Here is a 17097-nt window from a genome sequence, read left to right on the forward strand (position 1 = left end):
CTAGGACAAACCACAGTTCGATCCCTGGTGTCCCATATGGTCCACCAAGCAGGAACAATTTCTGAGTGCATAGCCAGGAGTAACCCCTGAGCTTCACTGGGTGTGGTCCAAAAAAGCAAAGCCAAAAAAAAAAAAAATATATATATATATATATCACCCACAATATGAAGCTTACCACAAAGAGTGATGAATCCAGTTAGAGAAATAATTACATTGACAACTATTACGACAATGGTAGTGAGAGAAGTAGAACACCTGTCTCGAATACAGGCAAGGGGTTGGGGGTGGGAGGAGTTGAGGGGCATTGGTGGTGGGATGTTGCACTGATGAAGGGGAGGGTGTTCTTTTTTATAACTAAAACCCAACTACAAACATGTTTGTAATCATGGTGATTAAAGACATTTAAAAAAATTACGCCATTGTAATGAGACTATATAGAGGAGAGAACAGTCAATGGGCCTGGCTTGGGGTTTTGTAAACAAACAAAAATTAGGCAATAGGGACATAGCTCAAGTAGCAGGGCACATACTTAGTATATAAAAGGTCCTGAGTTTGATCTCAGGCATATGGACCCCACTTTCTACCCTCACCAGCTCGGTGTTGAGATATAACCTCTAGTAAAAAATCAGAGAGGTCAGAGCAATAGTACAATAGTAGGATGCTTGCCATGCCTGGGGTCAATCCCTGGCATCCCAAATGGTCCCCCGAGCCTACCAGGAGTGTTTCCTGAGCACAGAGCCAGGAGAAATTCCTGAGCACTGCCAGGTGTGGCCCACAAACAAACAAAAATCATGGAAGGCAAAGCAACAGCTTACAGGGCTTTGTGTGCATGCTTTGTATGTGGGAGGCCTGGATTCAATCACTGGGATCACATGGTCCTCTGAGGTTCTCCAGGAGCTAACCCCAAGCACCATGTCAAAAGAAGCTCTTGAGCACTGCTGGATGTAAACCAGAAATCATGGTTTTCAATCTTTTTTTTTTTTTTGGTTTTTGGGTCACACCCGGCAGTGCTCAGGGGTTACTCCTGGCTTCATGCTCAGAAATTGCTCCTGGCAGGCACGGGGGACCATATGGGACGCTGGGATTTGAACCGATGACCTTCTGTATGAAAGACAAATGCCTTACCTCCATGCTATCTCTCCGGCCCCAGTTTTCAATCTTTTAAGTACATTTTTAAGATCTTAAATAAGGTTCAAGCAGCCTTCATTCTCATAGACAGATAAAGTGTAACCTGTTAACATTATCATGTCATTTACTTACCTTGCTTGTCTGATTGGGTTTAATCCCAGGTCCTCTAACCAACAGTGGAACTTTGATATCAAATTCATACAGCTGTCTTTTGTCTATAGGCAAAGAAAACTGACCTGAAAACAAAACACACAAAGTAAAGTAGAGCCAAGAGAAGAGTTACAAATGTGTATGTATACATTCAACCAATGGCAAAGCTGCAAACAACTTTGTTTTATTTGAGTATTTTAACAGAAAGATGAAACATGAGTTCATCTTCCTTAAAAAAAATTTGGGGACTCCCTGATCTAATAAAGGACAATTTCAGTAAAAATGAATAACCGGACAATCATTAAATATAAGATTAAAGGTACAATACTCAATTTGATCACAGTGGAATGAGGCTATTCTAAATCTGCTATCGTAAGGGCCAAAAACATTTACCCCTGTCTTGCCTGTATAAAACTCACTTCAAAATTCTCAAGTAAATGAGAATTTCTTCCCAGGGGAATTCAAGCTAATAAATACAAAAGGAAGAACAAGTCATGAAACATCTTGCAATTTCTGAGGGAAGAATGGAATGAAGTAACATCAATGGACAATGTAGCCACAGAAAGGGTGATGGGAAGGGTAGACAAGGCAAGACAAGCAGCCCGGTGTAAAACACAGGCGCTACAGGCCTATAAGCAGGAAGTCACAGCAGCATCACTAAAGAACCTTGTTTCGGAAAACAGGACTTTACTGACTCTCGACTTAACTATCAATCTGCAAGAAATGCTGAGTGGAGAAAAACAGATTAAGGCCTTGCAAGGCAGCCATTAGCTAAAGCCAGAATATGAAACATTTTAAAGGAGAAAAGACTAATTTCCCCCAATAAAATCAGTGAAAAATGACCTTACAAGACATAAAGACATGGCAGTGTGTGGATTATGCTTAGTCTGGATACATAAAAACTTATCAGGTGCACAGTAAGTACTAATGTGTGTGAGAAATCACATAAACTACAAGTTCCTATGAAAACTTAGCAAAAAAAAAAAAAAGAAGGTAAGGAGAGTTTAACATGCTAAATATCAAAGTTAGATAATAAGACTAACATTTTCGGTTTCTACTTGGAATTTTAAAAGTATTCACAACTGGGGCCACAGAGATAGCACAGCGGCAGGGCATTTTGCCCTGCATGTGGCTGACCCAGGAGTAACCTGGTTCGATTCCCAGCATCCCATATGGTCCTCCAGACTGACAGGGGCAATTTCTGGTGCAGAGCCAGGAGTAATCCCTGAACACCGCTGGGTGTGACCCAAAAACCAACCAACCAACCAACCAACCAACCAACCAACCAATCAAGCTTAAAAAAAATTTCACAACAGGGGCTACAGCTATAGTACAATGGGTAGGGTTCTTGTCTTGCATGTGGCCGACCCAGATTAAACCCCTATATGGTCCTATATGGTCCCCTGAGCAGCACCAAGAGTGATCCGAGTGCAGAGTGAAGACGAAAACAGAAGCAAGTTCTAAAAACCACTGTGTTGTGCACCCATTCTGAAATCACAACAATATGTCAAATATCCAGTCTCTTTCTCTGCAAACAAGACTCATGTGTTGCACTGAAGTGGAAATTTATAGATGGGGGAAGAAGAAAAACATTTGTTTAGCAAGAAAAGATCCTAGTAGAAGGGATCAAAGTCTAGGAGATGATGTAGTCACATACTGCAATTGTTTGGAAGGTGGAGGGGGCCCATATAGGGTGTCAGAAATCAAACCTAGGTCAGCCACATGCAAGGCAAGTACACTACCTTCTGAACTATTGCTCTGCTCCACATACTGCAGTTTTGAAAACACAAAACTAGGCTGAGGAGACAACTCAAGAATAAAGCATACGTACTCCCATACTGGGTCCCTAGCGCTCCTCTCACCAAGAGCAAAACCACAAACCCAAAACTAAAACTCACAACTTAGCAAGAAGTCGTTTTCCCCCATAACTACCCTTTGGGTCTTCCTGTGTGAAAAAGTGGCTTAGTCCTTATTTGCCAATACTAATGTGACCCAACTCTATGTAGCTTCTGAGGTGAGACGAGATAAATGTATTCCAAAGCAGACTAGCCAGAGACTTGCCCCATATTCTCTAAAGCCACACTGCCCTTAAAATGTAAGTAATTTGCTACTTTCCTTTAGGTAATTATCTCCAGCCCATCAGGCTTACACTCTTTTTCCAAACTCCACGAAACTCAGCATACAGGAGAGTGAAAAATGGGTGGGAATGAGCTGGCTCTCTAGCAGTGAGATGCTGAAGTATGCCACCCACTCTGGCCAAGACCACTGGTGATCAAAGAAATCTGTAACCCAGGGCCAGAGAGATAGCATGGAGGCGAGGCATTTGCCTTGCATACAGAAGAATGGTGGTTTGAATAATGGCATCCCATATGGTCCCCTGCGCCTGCCAGGAGCGATTTCTGAGCATTGAGCCAGGAATATCCCTGAGCACTGTAGGGTGTGACCCAAAAACAAACCAAAAAAGAAATCTATAACCCATCTCACCTTACCTGTGTGAAAGCCATTGTCTGAGGTATAGAAGATGTAAGTGTTATCAAGTTCTCCAGTGTACTCTAATCTCCTAATCAGTTTCTCAACAAGATCATCTACTGAGAGAAGGGTTTGCCACCTGGAAATTAACAGAGGGTAACTATAAATTTATGGCACAAATACTGCTATCCTGTGTAATCTAATCCACCCCCAAACCACAACCAAACCCAACCAAAACCTAAACCCCAAAGCAAAACAATAAAAGCCCTCAAGCAAAAACACTGTTTGGGAGCAAGGGAGACAGTGCACCAATCTGGAGCCCAGCTTCTGCATGCAAAAAGCCCAGGTTCAGTCCTGGGTACTTCAGTCTCCAGAGAACAGAGCAGAGCAAAGTTCCTGAGCACAGTTGTGGTGACCTCCAAATCAAAAGGGAATAAAAAATAACACTCCTTTTAAAAGCTCAGGTATTAAATGGCTTTTCCCGATTTCTCACTGGAAACAAACAAATTTAAAACAGTTTGTTCCCAAATGTAACAATATCCAAAAAATTAATGATATTTATTTTGGGAGTTGGCCTCAACAGCTGTGCTTGAGGCCACCAGGACTATAAACTGGCAGTACTTGGAAGGACACACACAATTCTGGAGGTTGAATCTAGGTCCCCTGTGTATGCCAGGCATGAGCTCAGCCTTTGAGTTATATCTTGCTGACCTTAATCAAAGCTTTTTATATCCAACTGTGTTTTACAATTATTACCACTGGTGATGAAACTATGGGGCAATAAAAAGGACAGCTGTTGAGTATGTATTATTGATACAGATAAATTCAAATAGATCTGTATTATAATAGTGTTTATGGTCTACAGAAGGGACTTTCCCACTATTTCATTGTACTCGTTGTTTTAAAACTAGGATGGAAAATGGGGCTGGAGCGATAGCACAGTGGTAGGGCATTTGTCTTTCATGCGGCTGATCCAGGATGGACCTCAGTTTAATCCCCAGCATCCCAGATAGCCCCAGGAGCAACTTCTTAGCAGATAGCCAGGAGTAACCCCTGAGCATCATTGAGTGTGGCCCAAAACCAAAAAAAAAAAAAAAGACAAAAAAAAAAAAAAAAAAAAGAACAAAAAAAACCTGGGGTGAAAAGCACTTAGCATAAAATTCCCCTATGTAACACATTTTAGATGTATAAGTCAGTCTTATTAAACAAATCCACAGAGTGTAACAACTCTAGAACAATTCACTTTGCAAATCTGAAAATGTAAATGACAATTTGTGTTTTGTTTTGTTTTGGTTTGGTTTGGTTTTGGTTTTGGGTCACACCCGGCGGTGCTCAGGTTACTCCTGGCTGTCTGCTCAGAAATAGCTCCTGGCAGGCACGGGGGACCATATGGGACACCGGGATTCGAACCAACCACCTTTGGTCCTGGATCGGCTGCTTGCAAGGCAAACACCGCTGTGCTATCTCTCCGGGCCGTAAACGACAATTCGTGTCTAGTTTTAGAAAACATTTTACTGGGGCAGTCATGCTGGTTCACTTATGTACTGTCTGAGGCTGTTCTGTGTTCTATCAGCAGAGTTGAGCAGCTCCAATGAAGATGACATGGCCTGTCTGTCAGTATGCAGTAATTATCAGTTGCTCTTTTTTTATTAATCAGTTGCTTTTTTAAGGAAAGGGTGTCACCCATGCCTAAACTAAATCTATCCTAAGAGACATGAGTGGGATTTTCTCAAAAAAGCTTACAAAAAAATTGAACATTCCAAAGAGCAAAAGCAAATATTTGGCAATATTAACAGAAGAACACATTATTGCAGACCTTTGGCTGATAATGTCTCAGGGCTGATATGTCAGATAGTACACTTTTCTTCTTTAGACAGTTTTCTTTTTAAACCAACACCTTTGTTTTGTAAAATGTAAATTGTAAAAAATAAAAAACCTTAGGGCCAGAGATAGCATGGAGGTATGGCATTTGCCTTGCATGCAGAAGGACGGTGGTTCGAATCCTGCATCCCATATGCTACCCCCAGCCTGCCAGGAGTGATTTTTTTTCTTTTTTTTTTTTTTTGGGGGGGGGGGGGCACACCCAACGTTGCTCAGGGGTTACTCCTGGCTGTATGCTTAGAAATAGCTCCTAGCAGGCACAGGGGACCATATGGGACACCGGGATTCGAACCAACCACCTTTGGTCCTGGATCGGCTGCTTGCAAGGCAAATGCCGATGTGCTATCTCTCCGGGCCCTGCCAGGAGTGATTTCTGAGCGTAGAGCCAGGAGTAACCCATGAGTGCTTCGGGTGTGACCCAAAAACCAAAACACCAAAAACCAAAACAAAACAAAACAAAACCCTTTTAAAGATCACTTTGAGGTCCACCTATCTACAAGGAGAGGCAGCAGGCTCCCTTATCCATGTCTTGCCTACCACTTTGCTGTCCAGCCCTCTGACTTTGCTTTGAAATTAATATTCATGTGGTATGTCCCTTACTCACAGGCTAACTCAAAGGTCTCTTAGGCTGAGAAAGTAGTAGCACTTACCTTTTCCTAAACGCGTTATCTAAAAACTGTATTGAAGAATTTGTCATTGGAGTCTTCGCTTGCCTAATTAACCAATGCTTGTTCTGAAATTTAAAGAAAAAGTTATTATCAAGTCAAACTACTAAAGAACATAAAGAAAGATCATTTTGTACTCTGGCCAAGAAAAACAAAAAAACTAATCTTAACCTGTTCTTTTGTTTGTTTTTTGGGCCAGACCCGGTGGTGCTTAGGACTTACTTCTGGCTCTAAACTCAGGAATCTTGCTTGGCAGTGCGGAAGGGACCATACAGAATGCCTGGGACCGAACAGGGTTGACTGCGTACCAGGTAAGTATCCTATCTGCTGTACTATTGCTCCAACCCCTTAACCTGTTTTGTTTCTTTGTAGCTTACCATGTTTTTTGGGTGTTAGGAGGATCACATGATGCCAGGGATAAAACCTGGGTTTTCTGCATGGAAAGCATGTGCTCCAATCCACTGAGTGATTCTCCTTAAGTACACTGGCTGAACGTCTAACCACTACCCTCCCTAATGGGAGAGGTTCTGGGCTTCTATGTTAGCAGCATTAACTAGAGATTAATTCTTATTAGTAAATGACATTGGAAAAGTAGTGGCTAAAATGAGATATACTTCCCTCTCTATTTTCCTACCATGTTATCCATCCCCCTAAAAAATGTTATGTGGAAAATTTTACCACAGACATTTCTTAAAACCACAAGTCTAAAGGCTTTTATCATTTAAATAAAATCACATTTTTCAAATAAAAACACTCCAGAATTAATGGCAAATAACCATTAATTTTGTCCTTCCTACTTAGAAAAACCCTAAGCCAGGGGTCTCAAACTCAATTTACTTGGGGGCCGCAGGAGGCAAAGACGGGGTGATCCTTGAGTGCAAAGTCAGTAGTAAGCCTTGAACATTGGGGGTGTGACCCAAACAACTAAAACAAAACAAAACAGATTCCTCTAGGGCAGGGCCACAAAATGTTGTACAGAGGGCCGTTTGCGGCCCATGGGCCACAAGTTTGAGACCTCTGCAAGCTGAGCACTCCCAAACTATACGCAAATGATTTTTGGTTGCTAGGTTTGGGATATGCTATGCAGCACATCCTCCTACTGGAAATTTACACTGGTATATAAATGACAAACATGAAATTCCTTCATGAGGCCATTTATTTAATCTAAAGTTTCTGACTTACCTGGTAATAGAACTCCCATTAACTCATTTTTGGAACAGTCTGAAAATGATCCTCTAGTTTAAAACCCAATTCATTCAGCTTCTTTTAAAAAACCCAGCTTTAAAAATTACACCCAGACAACATGCATGTGCATGATATGTGTCAGGCAGTTTGCTAGAAATTTCTAGCCATTTTAATCTACATAGTCGTCACATGGAGGAGCAAGAGCTCCCACTTGAGCTGCAGAAGAAAGTTAGACATCTTCCTCATGCTTAAATGACTTATCTAGAAAGCAGTTGTGCTGAGTCTAAGCTTTAATCACAAGCAATTGAGATTTCCGGGTGAAAGGCAGAACATAAAGGGCTTCTCTCACTCTGAATAAGTCATGAACCCTGGATCTCTTGGGGTACATGAAGCAGACACTAAATTATAGCCCATAATCGTTTGTCTTGCAATGGCTCATTTCTTTGTTCAATTTTCTTTCATAAGCACAGTGAGTTGAACCATCCCTCTTATTTCCATGCCCCAGGCCTTGTAAAGGCCACCCGAGGAGGTGTTGCTGGCCCAAGTAAGCCCTGAGCAGCACATCCCCACTAGCAGGCAGAAGGAATGAGCATAGATGTATCAGAGAGCACACAGTCAGGAAGATTTTCTGCAATGTTATGTGTAAAATAACTCTCTGTCACTGGATCTGCAGCTGAAACCTGATTCTGGCTGTTGAAGCAAGTTTATACTCTATCAGATGAGACAGAGCACACAAGACTTTGAGAAATCTGGAAGAAAAGTCAATTACATGGCTCAGAGACTTCCTAATCAAGTCTATGACAATTAATTATATGGAGAGTGGCTTAATTCAAGAGTTAGAGAAAGCTACCGTTCCATGGATGTTGAAGTTCTTGCTTCGTGGTGCAGAGACGTTCTGGAAAGCCTTCTGGTACTGAGGTGCAGCTACCCATGGGGAATGAGGTGCCGGAGTGGAGATCATCATGAAGAACGGCTCATAATTGCTCTTGTAGTTCAGGAAGTCCAAGGAGAGATTAGCCTGACATAAAAAGATTTGTCATCTTCTACCTACAGTAACTGAGAACCTGATAAATACAAGTTTTCTAATGAACAGAGGGTACAAGGTCGCAATAGTTTTTGTTTTTTCTGGTTTTTGGGCCACACCCGGCAGTGCTCAGGGGTTAATCCTGGCTGTCTGCTCAGAAATAGCTCCTGGCAGGCATGGGGGACCATATGGGACACCGGGATTCGAACCAACCACCTTTGGTCCTGCATCGGCTGTTTGCAAGGCAAACGCCGCTGTGCTATCTCTTTGGGCCCGCAAGGGTTGCAATAGTTTTAACTCACCTTAGCATACAATTTAGATCACAAGTTGCCGGAAAACATTTGACTTTTGGGGGGTTTAGGGAAGAACATATATGGCAGTAGTCAGTGGCTATTCGTAGCAGGTTCAGGGGAATCATGGGGTGCCAGAGACTGATCCAGGGTTAGCCCTATCTATGGTACTATCGCTGACCCCAAGCAGTTGGCTTTTTATCAATATTCAGAATATGAAAAGAAAACCATCCTACTACAGCAGTGGTCGGCAACCTTTTTTTTCAACTGAGCCAAATCTCGCCAAAACCACGATTGAAATTTATTTTGAGAGCCACACAGGGCGTGCACTGACAGAGTCCTGACTCTTGGAGCGGCCGCCCAGCACACAGAAGAGCCACATTAACAGTGTAAAAAACCGCATGTGGCTCGCAAGCCGCAGGTTGCCGACCACTATACTACAGTAATGAAGACTGATTTTATACGAACTAGAAATATAAAGTTCCCCTAAGAAAAAATAGTATTATGGCCATCTTAGTATCGGCTTACATTCAAATGTATGTACTTGAAGCCATGTATAGTAAATGGCTTTAAGTAAAGTGTGTCAATTTAATTTACAACAGTGATGGCTTAAGTTACCTTATCTTTACATATGTAGTTATAGTATCAGAAGCAGTTAAACTCATATTAAATCAAAATATAACACACCACAGCTTTTAACTGATATGGACCTAAATTTTTCATTTCTTTGAGATCAACAAAAGCATCCTTCTTAGAGGTTATTTATTTATTTACTTATTTATTTTTGTTTTGGGCCACACCTGGTGATGCTCAGGGTTCACTCCTGGCTATGCACTCAGAAATCACTCCTGGCTTGGGGGACGATATGGGACGCCAAGGGATGGAACCACGTTCCGTGCTAGGTCAGCTGCATGCAAGGCAAACGCCCTAATGCTCAGGTATCGAGGTTATATATATATTTTTTTTCCTTTTCTTTCTCCTTTGTTTCTGGGCCACAAGTGATGGTGCTCAGGGATTATCCTGTCTCTGTACTCAGGGATCAATCCTGGCAGTGCTTGGAGGACCATATGGAGTTCCGGGGATCAAACGTGGGTTGACTGTGCAAGGCAAGTGCAATACCCACTGTACTATCTCTTCAGTCCGTTTTTAAATTGTTCTGATTGGTATCCACCTTCATTTATTACCAAATACTGAACTCAAATACAATGATTCTGCTGATTTCCTACCACCATCTTACCCACCTACTTTACCTAAACCCTGTCAGTTTCTCTGTGGTTCCTAGAACATGGCAGGCACTCTAGCACCACAGGGTCCTCAGACTTTAGTTCCCTTGATATCCTCACCAATACAGCTTATTCTCATCTCCTTTAGATTTCTGCTTCAATATTGCCTCCGTCTTCCCCATAGCTCTGCTAACCTAACTGATTATCATCTGATGAGACAATAAAAGATTTGTGCAAACATGCACATATTTGTAAATACAATCTAGATTCAGGAATTTTGCTTCAGTGACTGCTTACACCTGTTCTAACTTATAGTGAAATAATTGGTGAATGACTGCTCCAGGGAGGGCTGTGATTAGAAACATCTTGGGTGGTAAAGGAAAATAAATACCGTAATTCCCATGATTTTAGACATTTTCTTATCCATACAATGTCTAAAGAGGCGCCCACATTTCTATCCCTGACCCTTATGATGAAGTCCCTGAAGCTGCTATCTTAAACGTGAATAAAACTGGGGTGAAGGGTAGGCGCCCCTACAAAGTAAAACCTCTTCAAAGTAATCTCTGGAGTCTTAGAGATTAGCTTTTAGAAGAGGGATTTGTTGCTAGAATTTCAAGAATACTAGATCTGAGTCTGGCTTACATACAAAGAAAAATTGCCGCTGCCTCCCTCCTGGAGTTTTAATCAGTTTTTGGCAGCTGACCAAGTTATTACACATTCCCATTCCTATCATGAACAAACACAACTAAAGGCCCATTTCTAGGCAGGAGTCCTTAATCAAACTGGTGCCAAACTTGGCAGGACTGAGCTTCAGTAACTTACCAGAACATCTGTCAGGTAGTCCACACTGTAGTTCTCACCATGCCTCCGTGCTTTACCATTGATGGAGAGGGTATAATTATAATATTTTGAATTCTTTTCCTATTAAAAAGATGAAAGTTTCCTATGAGGTCAGCACACAAAATGAAAGCCAACATTCATGCTGGGCTAAACTATACTGTTTAAATAGTAATAAAGATATTAAAAAAAGTTAATTACTAAAGTGAATAATTGAATCTCTGATCTCAGTTTCATTAGCTACCAGCATGGGTTCCATACTATGTTCTACTTTTAAAAGCCAGATTTAGGGCCAGAGTGATAGTACAGTGGGTAAAGTACTTATCTGGCACACAGCTTTGATCCATGGCATCCGTATGCCCACCAAGCACCACCAGGAATGATTCCCGAGTGCAGAACAGGAATAATCCCTAAGCATCACTGGCAATGGGCCTGGCCCCAAACTTAAATAAATGAAAGCCAGAAGCAGATGCTGCTAAACCTTGTGAGAAGCAGAAAAAATATACTAGAAGTAGTTTACTCAGATTAATACTTCTTCTAAGTACAGAAACAGCCAATCATAAAAGCAAACCAGAATACATCAGTATCAAAAGAAAATGAGAGAGTAAGCTTATCTGGAAGGTATTAGGGTGATTTGAGAGTATTGCTGAATTAAATAATCACTCACCAAGGCATACCAGTAACTCCAGCCTAGAGGAATGTGTTCTAGTCCACCTGCATCTGGGGCTCCATACTATAAACCAAGACAAGAAAGGCATTAGAAGTCTTTAGACATAACCATAAGATCAGAAAAAAACAAAAAACAAACAAACAAAAAAAAAACCCACCAAACCCAGGAAATTTTCAGAAACAATGTAAGAAATCTACACTGGTAAAACATAGTAGGTATTCAGTTCAATTTTTTCCCAGCAAATAGATAGCAAAAAAACCTTTTTTTAAACACTATTTAAAACATTAGGGGCCGGAGAGATAGCATGGAGGTAAGGCGTTTGCCTTTCATGCAGGAGGTCATCGGTTCGAATCCCGGCGCCCCATATGGTCCCCTGTGCCTGCCAGGAGCAATTTCTGAGCCTGGAGCCAGGAATAACCCCTGAGCACTGCCAGGTGTGACCCAAAAACCAAAAAAAAAAAAAAAAAAAACATTAAAAATTGTTCTTTGTGGGGCCAGTGATAACACGGTGGTAGAATGTTTGCCTTGCACATGGCCGACCGAGATGAACCAGGGTTCGATTCCTGGCATCCCATATGGTCTCTTGAGCCTACCAGGAGCAACTTCTGAGCGCAGAGCCAGGAGTAACCTTGGAGTGCCGCCAGGTGTGGTCCATAAACAAAAACAAAATAAAATGTTCTTTGGAATAGGATTATCCTAGGTATATCTATGAAGCAGGAGTGGCAAACTATAGCTGGCAGCCAAACCTAGCCTGAAACTGCTTTGTGTGGCCAGCAAACTAAAAAGTTATTTCCCAATCATCAAAAAAATACAAAAACCAATATGAGAGATATTTTATGACATGTAATAGTTATAAAAAATTCAAATTTCAGTGATAAATTTTTATTAGAGTGCAGCATAGCCAGCTATGACCCCAAACAAAATGAAATAAAAAATAACTGCATGAGGGAATGCAATAGTTTAAATACAAGCTACCTAGATCCCTTTGGCCCCAGAATATAGTAAGAAGGAAGGAAGAGAGCAGAGGGAGAAAAGACATGCGAGAGAGAGAGAGAGAGAGAGAGAGAGGGGGAAGGGGGGAGAGAGAGAGAGAGACAGAGAGAGAGAGAGAGAGAAAGAAAGAGAGAGAGAGAGAGAGAAGAAAGAGTGTGGGGAAAAGAAGAGAGCAGAGGGTGAAAAAGACATGAGAGTGTGTGTGTGTGTGAGAGAGAGAAAAAGTCATGAGAAATAGTGTGTGTGTGTAGTGGGGGCTGGAGGAGGCAGGGAAGAAGTCAAGGGGATCCAGGTACATTGGAGGTGTTAAGAAACAACAGAACTGGAGCTGGAGAGATAGCACAGCAGTAGGGCATTTGCCTTGCATGCAGAAGGACAGTGGTTCGAATCCAGGCATCCCACGTGGTCCACTGAGCCTGCCAGGGCAATTTCTGAGCTTAGTGCTAGGAGTAGCCCGAGCGCTGCAGGGTGTGACCCAAAAATAAAAAAAATAAAAAAAATATAAAGAAATGACAAAACTAAATATCCAGCTATGGAGTCAACATTTTGAAATCATGAGACCCAAATTTTAATAACCAAACTTAAAAAGACTCTAGGAACATTGGTGTAGGGAGGCTGACACTGGTGGTGGGACTGGTGCATGAACATTGTAGGTCTAAAACTATGAGTAACTTTGTAAGTCATGGTGTTCTAAATAAAAAGTACAGCTGAGCTCACAAGATCCCTGAGCATGCTTTTGATGGCATAGGCTTCCAATGAAGCTTAAAGCAAATGACAAAATAATCAGAGTATAAACTTTTGTCCTCTAACTTCAATGATCCTATTGATGAAATCTACTTTTGGAGCCTAATCTCTCTGATAAAATGACTAGATGAAGAGTCCAGAGAACCACCCCGTGTTCCCTGGAAGAGATTTAATACCACTCATTTAATGCACTAAACCTCTGTAATTTAGATATTTTTGGCCAATTTTATACACATTAGATGATCTTTAACATACAAAGTATCATATTTCTATTTTGTGACTCCAGATGGCCTTGTATCCACACTTGCTTCTCATAATTCTTTCCAAATGGATTGAAAGGTGCCAAGATCGCACATTTTCCCAAACTCTGGAGAAGCTGAATTCACTCTAGGAACCACAAGGTATCAAAGAAAATATATATTTAACCTGTCCACTTTGAAGTAACTGTATCCTTATGACTTATGTGGTGGACTGGAGCCTTGCAAGTCAATGAGGCATCCTGCCCTCCTGGTCCACAAGGCTAGTGCGCCCACTGAGCAGTTGCATGTTGCAATGGCCTGCATGCCAGGATCCTGGATGCTTTCCCTTCATACTCACCTCTCCGTAGTTTATTCCCATTGCTCATGTAAGAAAATAAACTAAGGAGTTGGAGAGATAATACAAGGGTTGAGAAACATGACTTGCATCTGGCTGACCCTGTTTTATCTCTCTCTATACCTCATATATATCTCAAGCACTGCAGGTATGATCCCTGAGCAACTCCCTCTACTCAACTCTCTCCACTCCTCCTGCCCTCCACCTACAAAAATGGGCTGAACATTTGAATTACTTTATTTTTGAGCCACACCCAGTGGTGCTCAAGGCTTACTCTGGCTCTGCATTTAGGGACCATTCCTGGTTGCTCAGGGGATCAAATGGGATGCCACATGCAAGGCAAGTGCCCTTTCTGCTAGACTACTGCACTGTCCCCCTAAATTACTTTAATTTAGGAAAAGACTTTAAGAGAAAATTCAGTCTAACCATCATAAAGAGGAAATGGAAATAAAAATACCATGACTGCCACATGACAAGTAATTTTTGAGAAAAAGAGGAAGATTCGTGAAATAGCAGCGGTCATAGGACAATGTTTACTGTTTTCCATACTATTTAAAGGAAAAGTGATTAAAGGAACCAAGAAACTACAATGGAGCTAAAATGCAGGCATATTATAGGGAAGTTTCGGATCACATCCTAGGCACTGTGTGTATTCCCTAGGAGCAATAATCTGGGATAGTCACAGAGCTAGACTCAAAAAAAATGAAGACCAGAGCAGTGCTACTATAACAGGAGGGCATTTGCCTTGCATCTGCCAAGAGTAGATCCTGAGCACAGCAAAAACAAGAATAAAAATTACCCAAATAAACTAGAGTAACCACAGTACCCCAATTCATGTAAATGGCTTTATGTAAGTAAAGATTTTAGTGGATTGAATAGAAGACTACTTATACTCATTATTAAGACTCTTGAAAATAATGGGGCCGAAGTGATAGCATAGTGGTAGGGTGTTTGCCTTGCCTGTAGATGAACCAGGACAGACCCAGGTTCAATTCCCAGCACCCCATAAAGTCCTCCGAGCCTGCCAATAGCGATATCTAAGCACAGAGCCAGTAGTAACCCCTGAGTGCAGACAGGTGCGGCCCAAAACCAAAAATAAAACAAAACAAAAAGACTCATAGCATGAGGGTCAGAACACTAGTACGGAGGGTAGGGTCTTTGTCTACATGTGGCTGACCCTGCTTTGACCCCTGGCATCCCATCTGGTTGCCCAAGCCTGTCAGGAGTAATCCCTGAGTGCATAGCTGGAAATAATTTCTGAACACCACTAGCATGGCCCAAAAACCAAACCAAACCAAAACAAAACAAAACACCAAAATCAAAAGTTCTTAACATGAATTCAAACTAATTAAAAAAATAACATGACTTATATATTGCCTTGCATTTAGAAAACTATTTAAAAACGAAGCGATGCATTCACCATACCTCATTTAAATATTTCCCCGCAAAAAATGTTTGGTAGCCACACATCGATCTGAGTATTGAGGGGAAAGTATGTGGCTCTTGGATCTTCTGCCAAGATGTGCTACTGCAGTTTCCCTCTAAAGTGTTGTTAACCACGTGATGGTTGTGCGGGTATTTCCCTGTCAGGACACTGGCGCGGCTGGGACAGCAGAGAGCACTTGGCACGTACTGCAAAAGGAACAGAAGCAGAGGACAAAGTTACACAATTTTTCACATTTCTCAAACAGAATAAAGAAGGCTACTCCAAGTTTTAACTTCAGATGTGCAGAAGTTGCCAAAACAGAAATTTCCTGTATATACAGCACATCTAACACATCTGAGTCTAAGTCACAATGTAAGGGCAATCAAGCAGATAAAGCAAACCAAGAGGCAGTTCCCTTCTCAAGTGGTTACTCTCCAAAGGAAAACAATGATTCCAAAGATGATTCCATCTGCCAAAGAAATATATTTATAGGCCAGGGGCCAAACATGGTGGGAGCTAGAACTTAATCAAAGAGAAAGAACTTGATTCTAATTTAACAGGGAAAAGGTTCACTGTTAGGTTCAGTTGTAATATTATATATTCCTAGTCGCCCAGTAAATGATACACTGGTTTTTATTTTGTTTTTGTTTTTCTTTTTGTTTTTTTACACCTGGCAATGCTCAAGGGTTACTCCTGGCAGTACTTCGGTGATCATATGGGATACTAGGGGTTGAACCTGGCAGGCCACATATAAGGCAAGCACCCTACCTGTTGTTTTATCTCTCCAGTCTCAAAACATTTTTTATTTTCTACCTTGTTTCTCAGTGCCTGCCTTCAATTGACTTACCCCTTCCAACCCCTCAATGACCTGCACTGGACTTAAAACACATCACAGAGCCACTGAAGGGGTAATAATACTAGCTTATGCAGGCACCAACTGGGGAAAAAATGCTCATTAAAGCAATTCTTTGTCAAGATCACATATTATCCGTTTTAAATAATTAGCATTTCTTTGGTCTATCAAGTTAGATTTGATAAAAAGAAAAAAAAGAGAAAGGGTAAAGTCTGGATTAGTTGGGGCATTTTCAACCCTGGAAGAGAGGAACAACCCCCCTCCCGGCACACCAGCCAGGCGAGTTTATTTGGACATTTCTGCCTTCCTCCATCACTGACCACCTGACAGAATAATATAATATAATAAGAGTTGCAATCAACCTAGATGTCCAACAACAGATCAAGATGTAGCACATATAAACACTGGTACTACATAACTGTAAGAAATGATACAATCATAAAATTCACTGCAACATGGATGGAACTAGAAGGTATATTAATGAATTAGGCCAGAAGAAGGATAAATACAGGATAATATCAACTGTATGTGATATTTCGAGTAACTTCATGAGGAAAGGCAATGGTTTAAGTAGGGGTAGTCTAGGACATTCTTGGCCCCAGAGCATAGTGAGAAGGAAAGAAATTGAGTGGAGAATAACCGATGGGAAATAATGGAGGACTGGGAACATGGGCACTCAGGTGCAATGGTGGTAGTAAGGAAGGACAAAACTAGAACTAAATATTCAAACCAGAGTCAACAAATGAAGTCATGAGACCCAAACTTTAACAACCAACTTAAAAAGGTGCCTGCTGGGCCCGGAGAGATAGCACAGCGGCGTTTGCCTTGCAAGCAGCCGATCCAGGACCTAAGGTGGTTGGTTCGAATCCTGGTGTCCCATATAGTCCCCATGCCTGCCAGGAGCTATTTCTGAGCAGACAGCCAGGAGTAACCCGAGCACTGCCGGGTGTGGCCTAAAAACCAAA

At 41.6% G+C, this 17097-nt stretch overlaps 1 protein-coding gene across 1 annotated transcript in view; it reads right to left on the reverse strand.

The window, feature by feature from the left end:
* Positions 1-17097, reverse strand: part of GNS (glucosamine (N-acetyl)-6-sulfatase) — a 47515-nt gene that overhangs the window by 19973 nt on the left and 10445 nt on the right. Inside the window, exons 3-9 of the mRNA XM_049782755.1 lie at positions 15279-15485; positions 11520-11585; positions 10838-10936; positions 8329-8496; positions 6279-6361; positions 3768-3886; positions 1261-1364 (exon numbers count right to left, since the gene is read on the reverse strand). Coding sequence (XP_049638712.1) covers positions 1261-1364; positions 3768-3886; positions 6279-6361; positions 8329-8496; positions 10838-10936; positions 11520-11585; positions 15279-15485 — 846 coding nt within the window. The remainder of the gene's footprint in view (positions 1-1260; positions 1365-3767; positions 3887-6278; positions 6362-8328; positions 8497-10837; positions 10937-11519; positions 11586-15278; positions 15486-17097) is intronic.

This window comes from Suncus etruscus, chromosome 11 (genome assembly GCF_024139225.1).
Source record: "Suncus etruscus isolate mSunEtr1 chromosome 11, mSunEtr1.pri.cur, whole genome shotgun sequence".
Lineage (NCBI taxonomy): Eukaryota > Metazoa > Chordata > Mammalia > Eulipotyphla > Soricidae > Suncus > Suncus etruscus.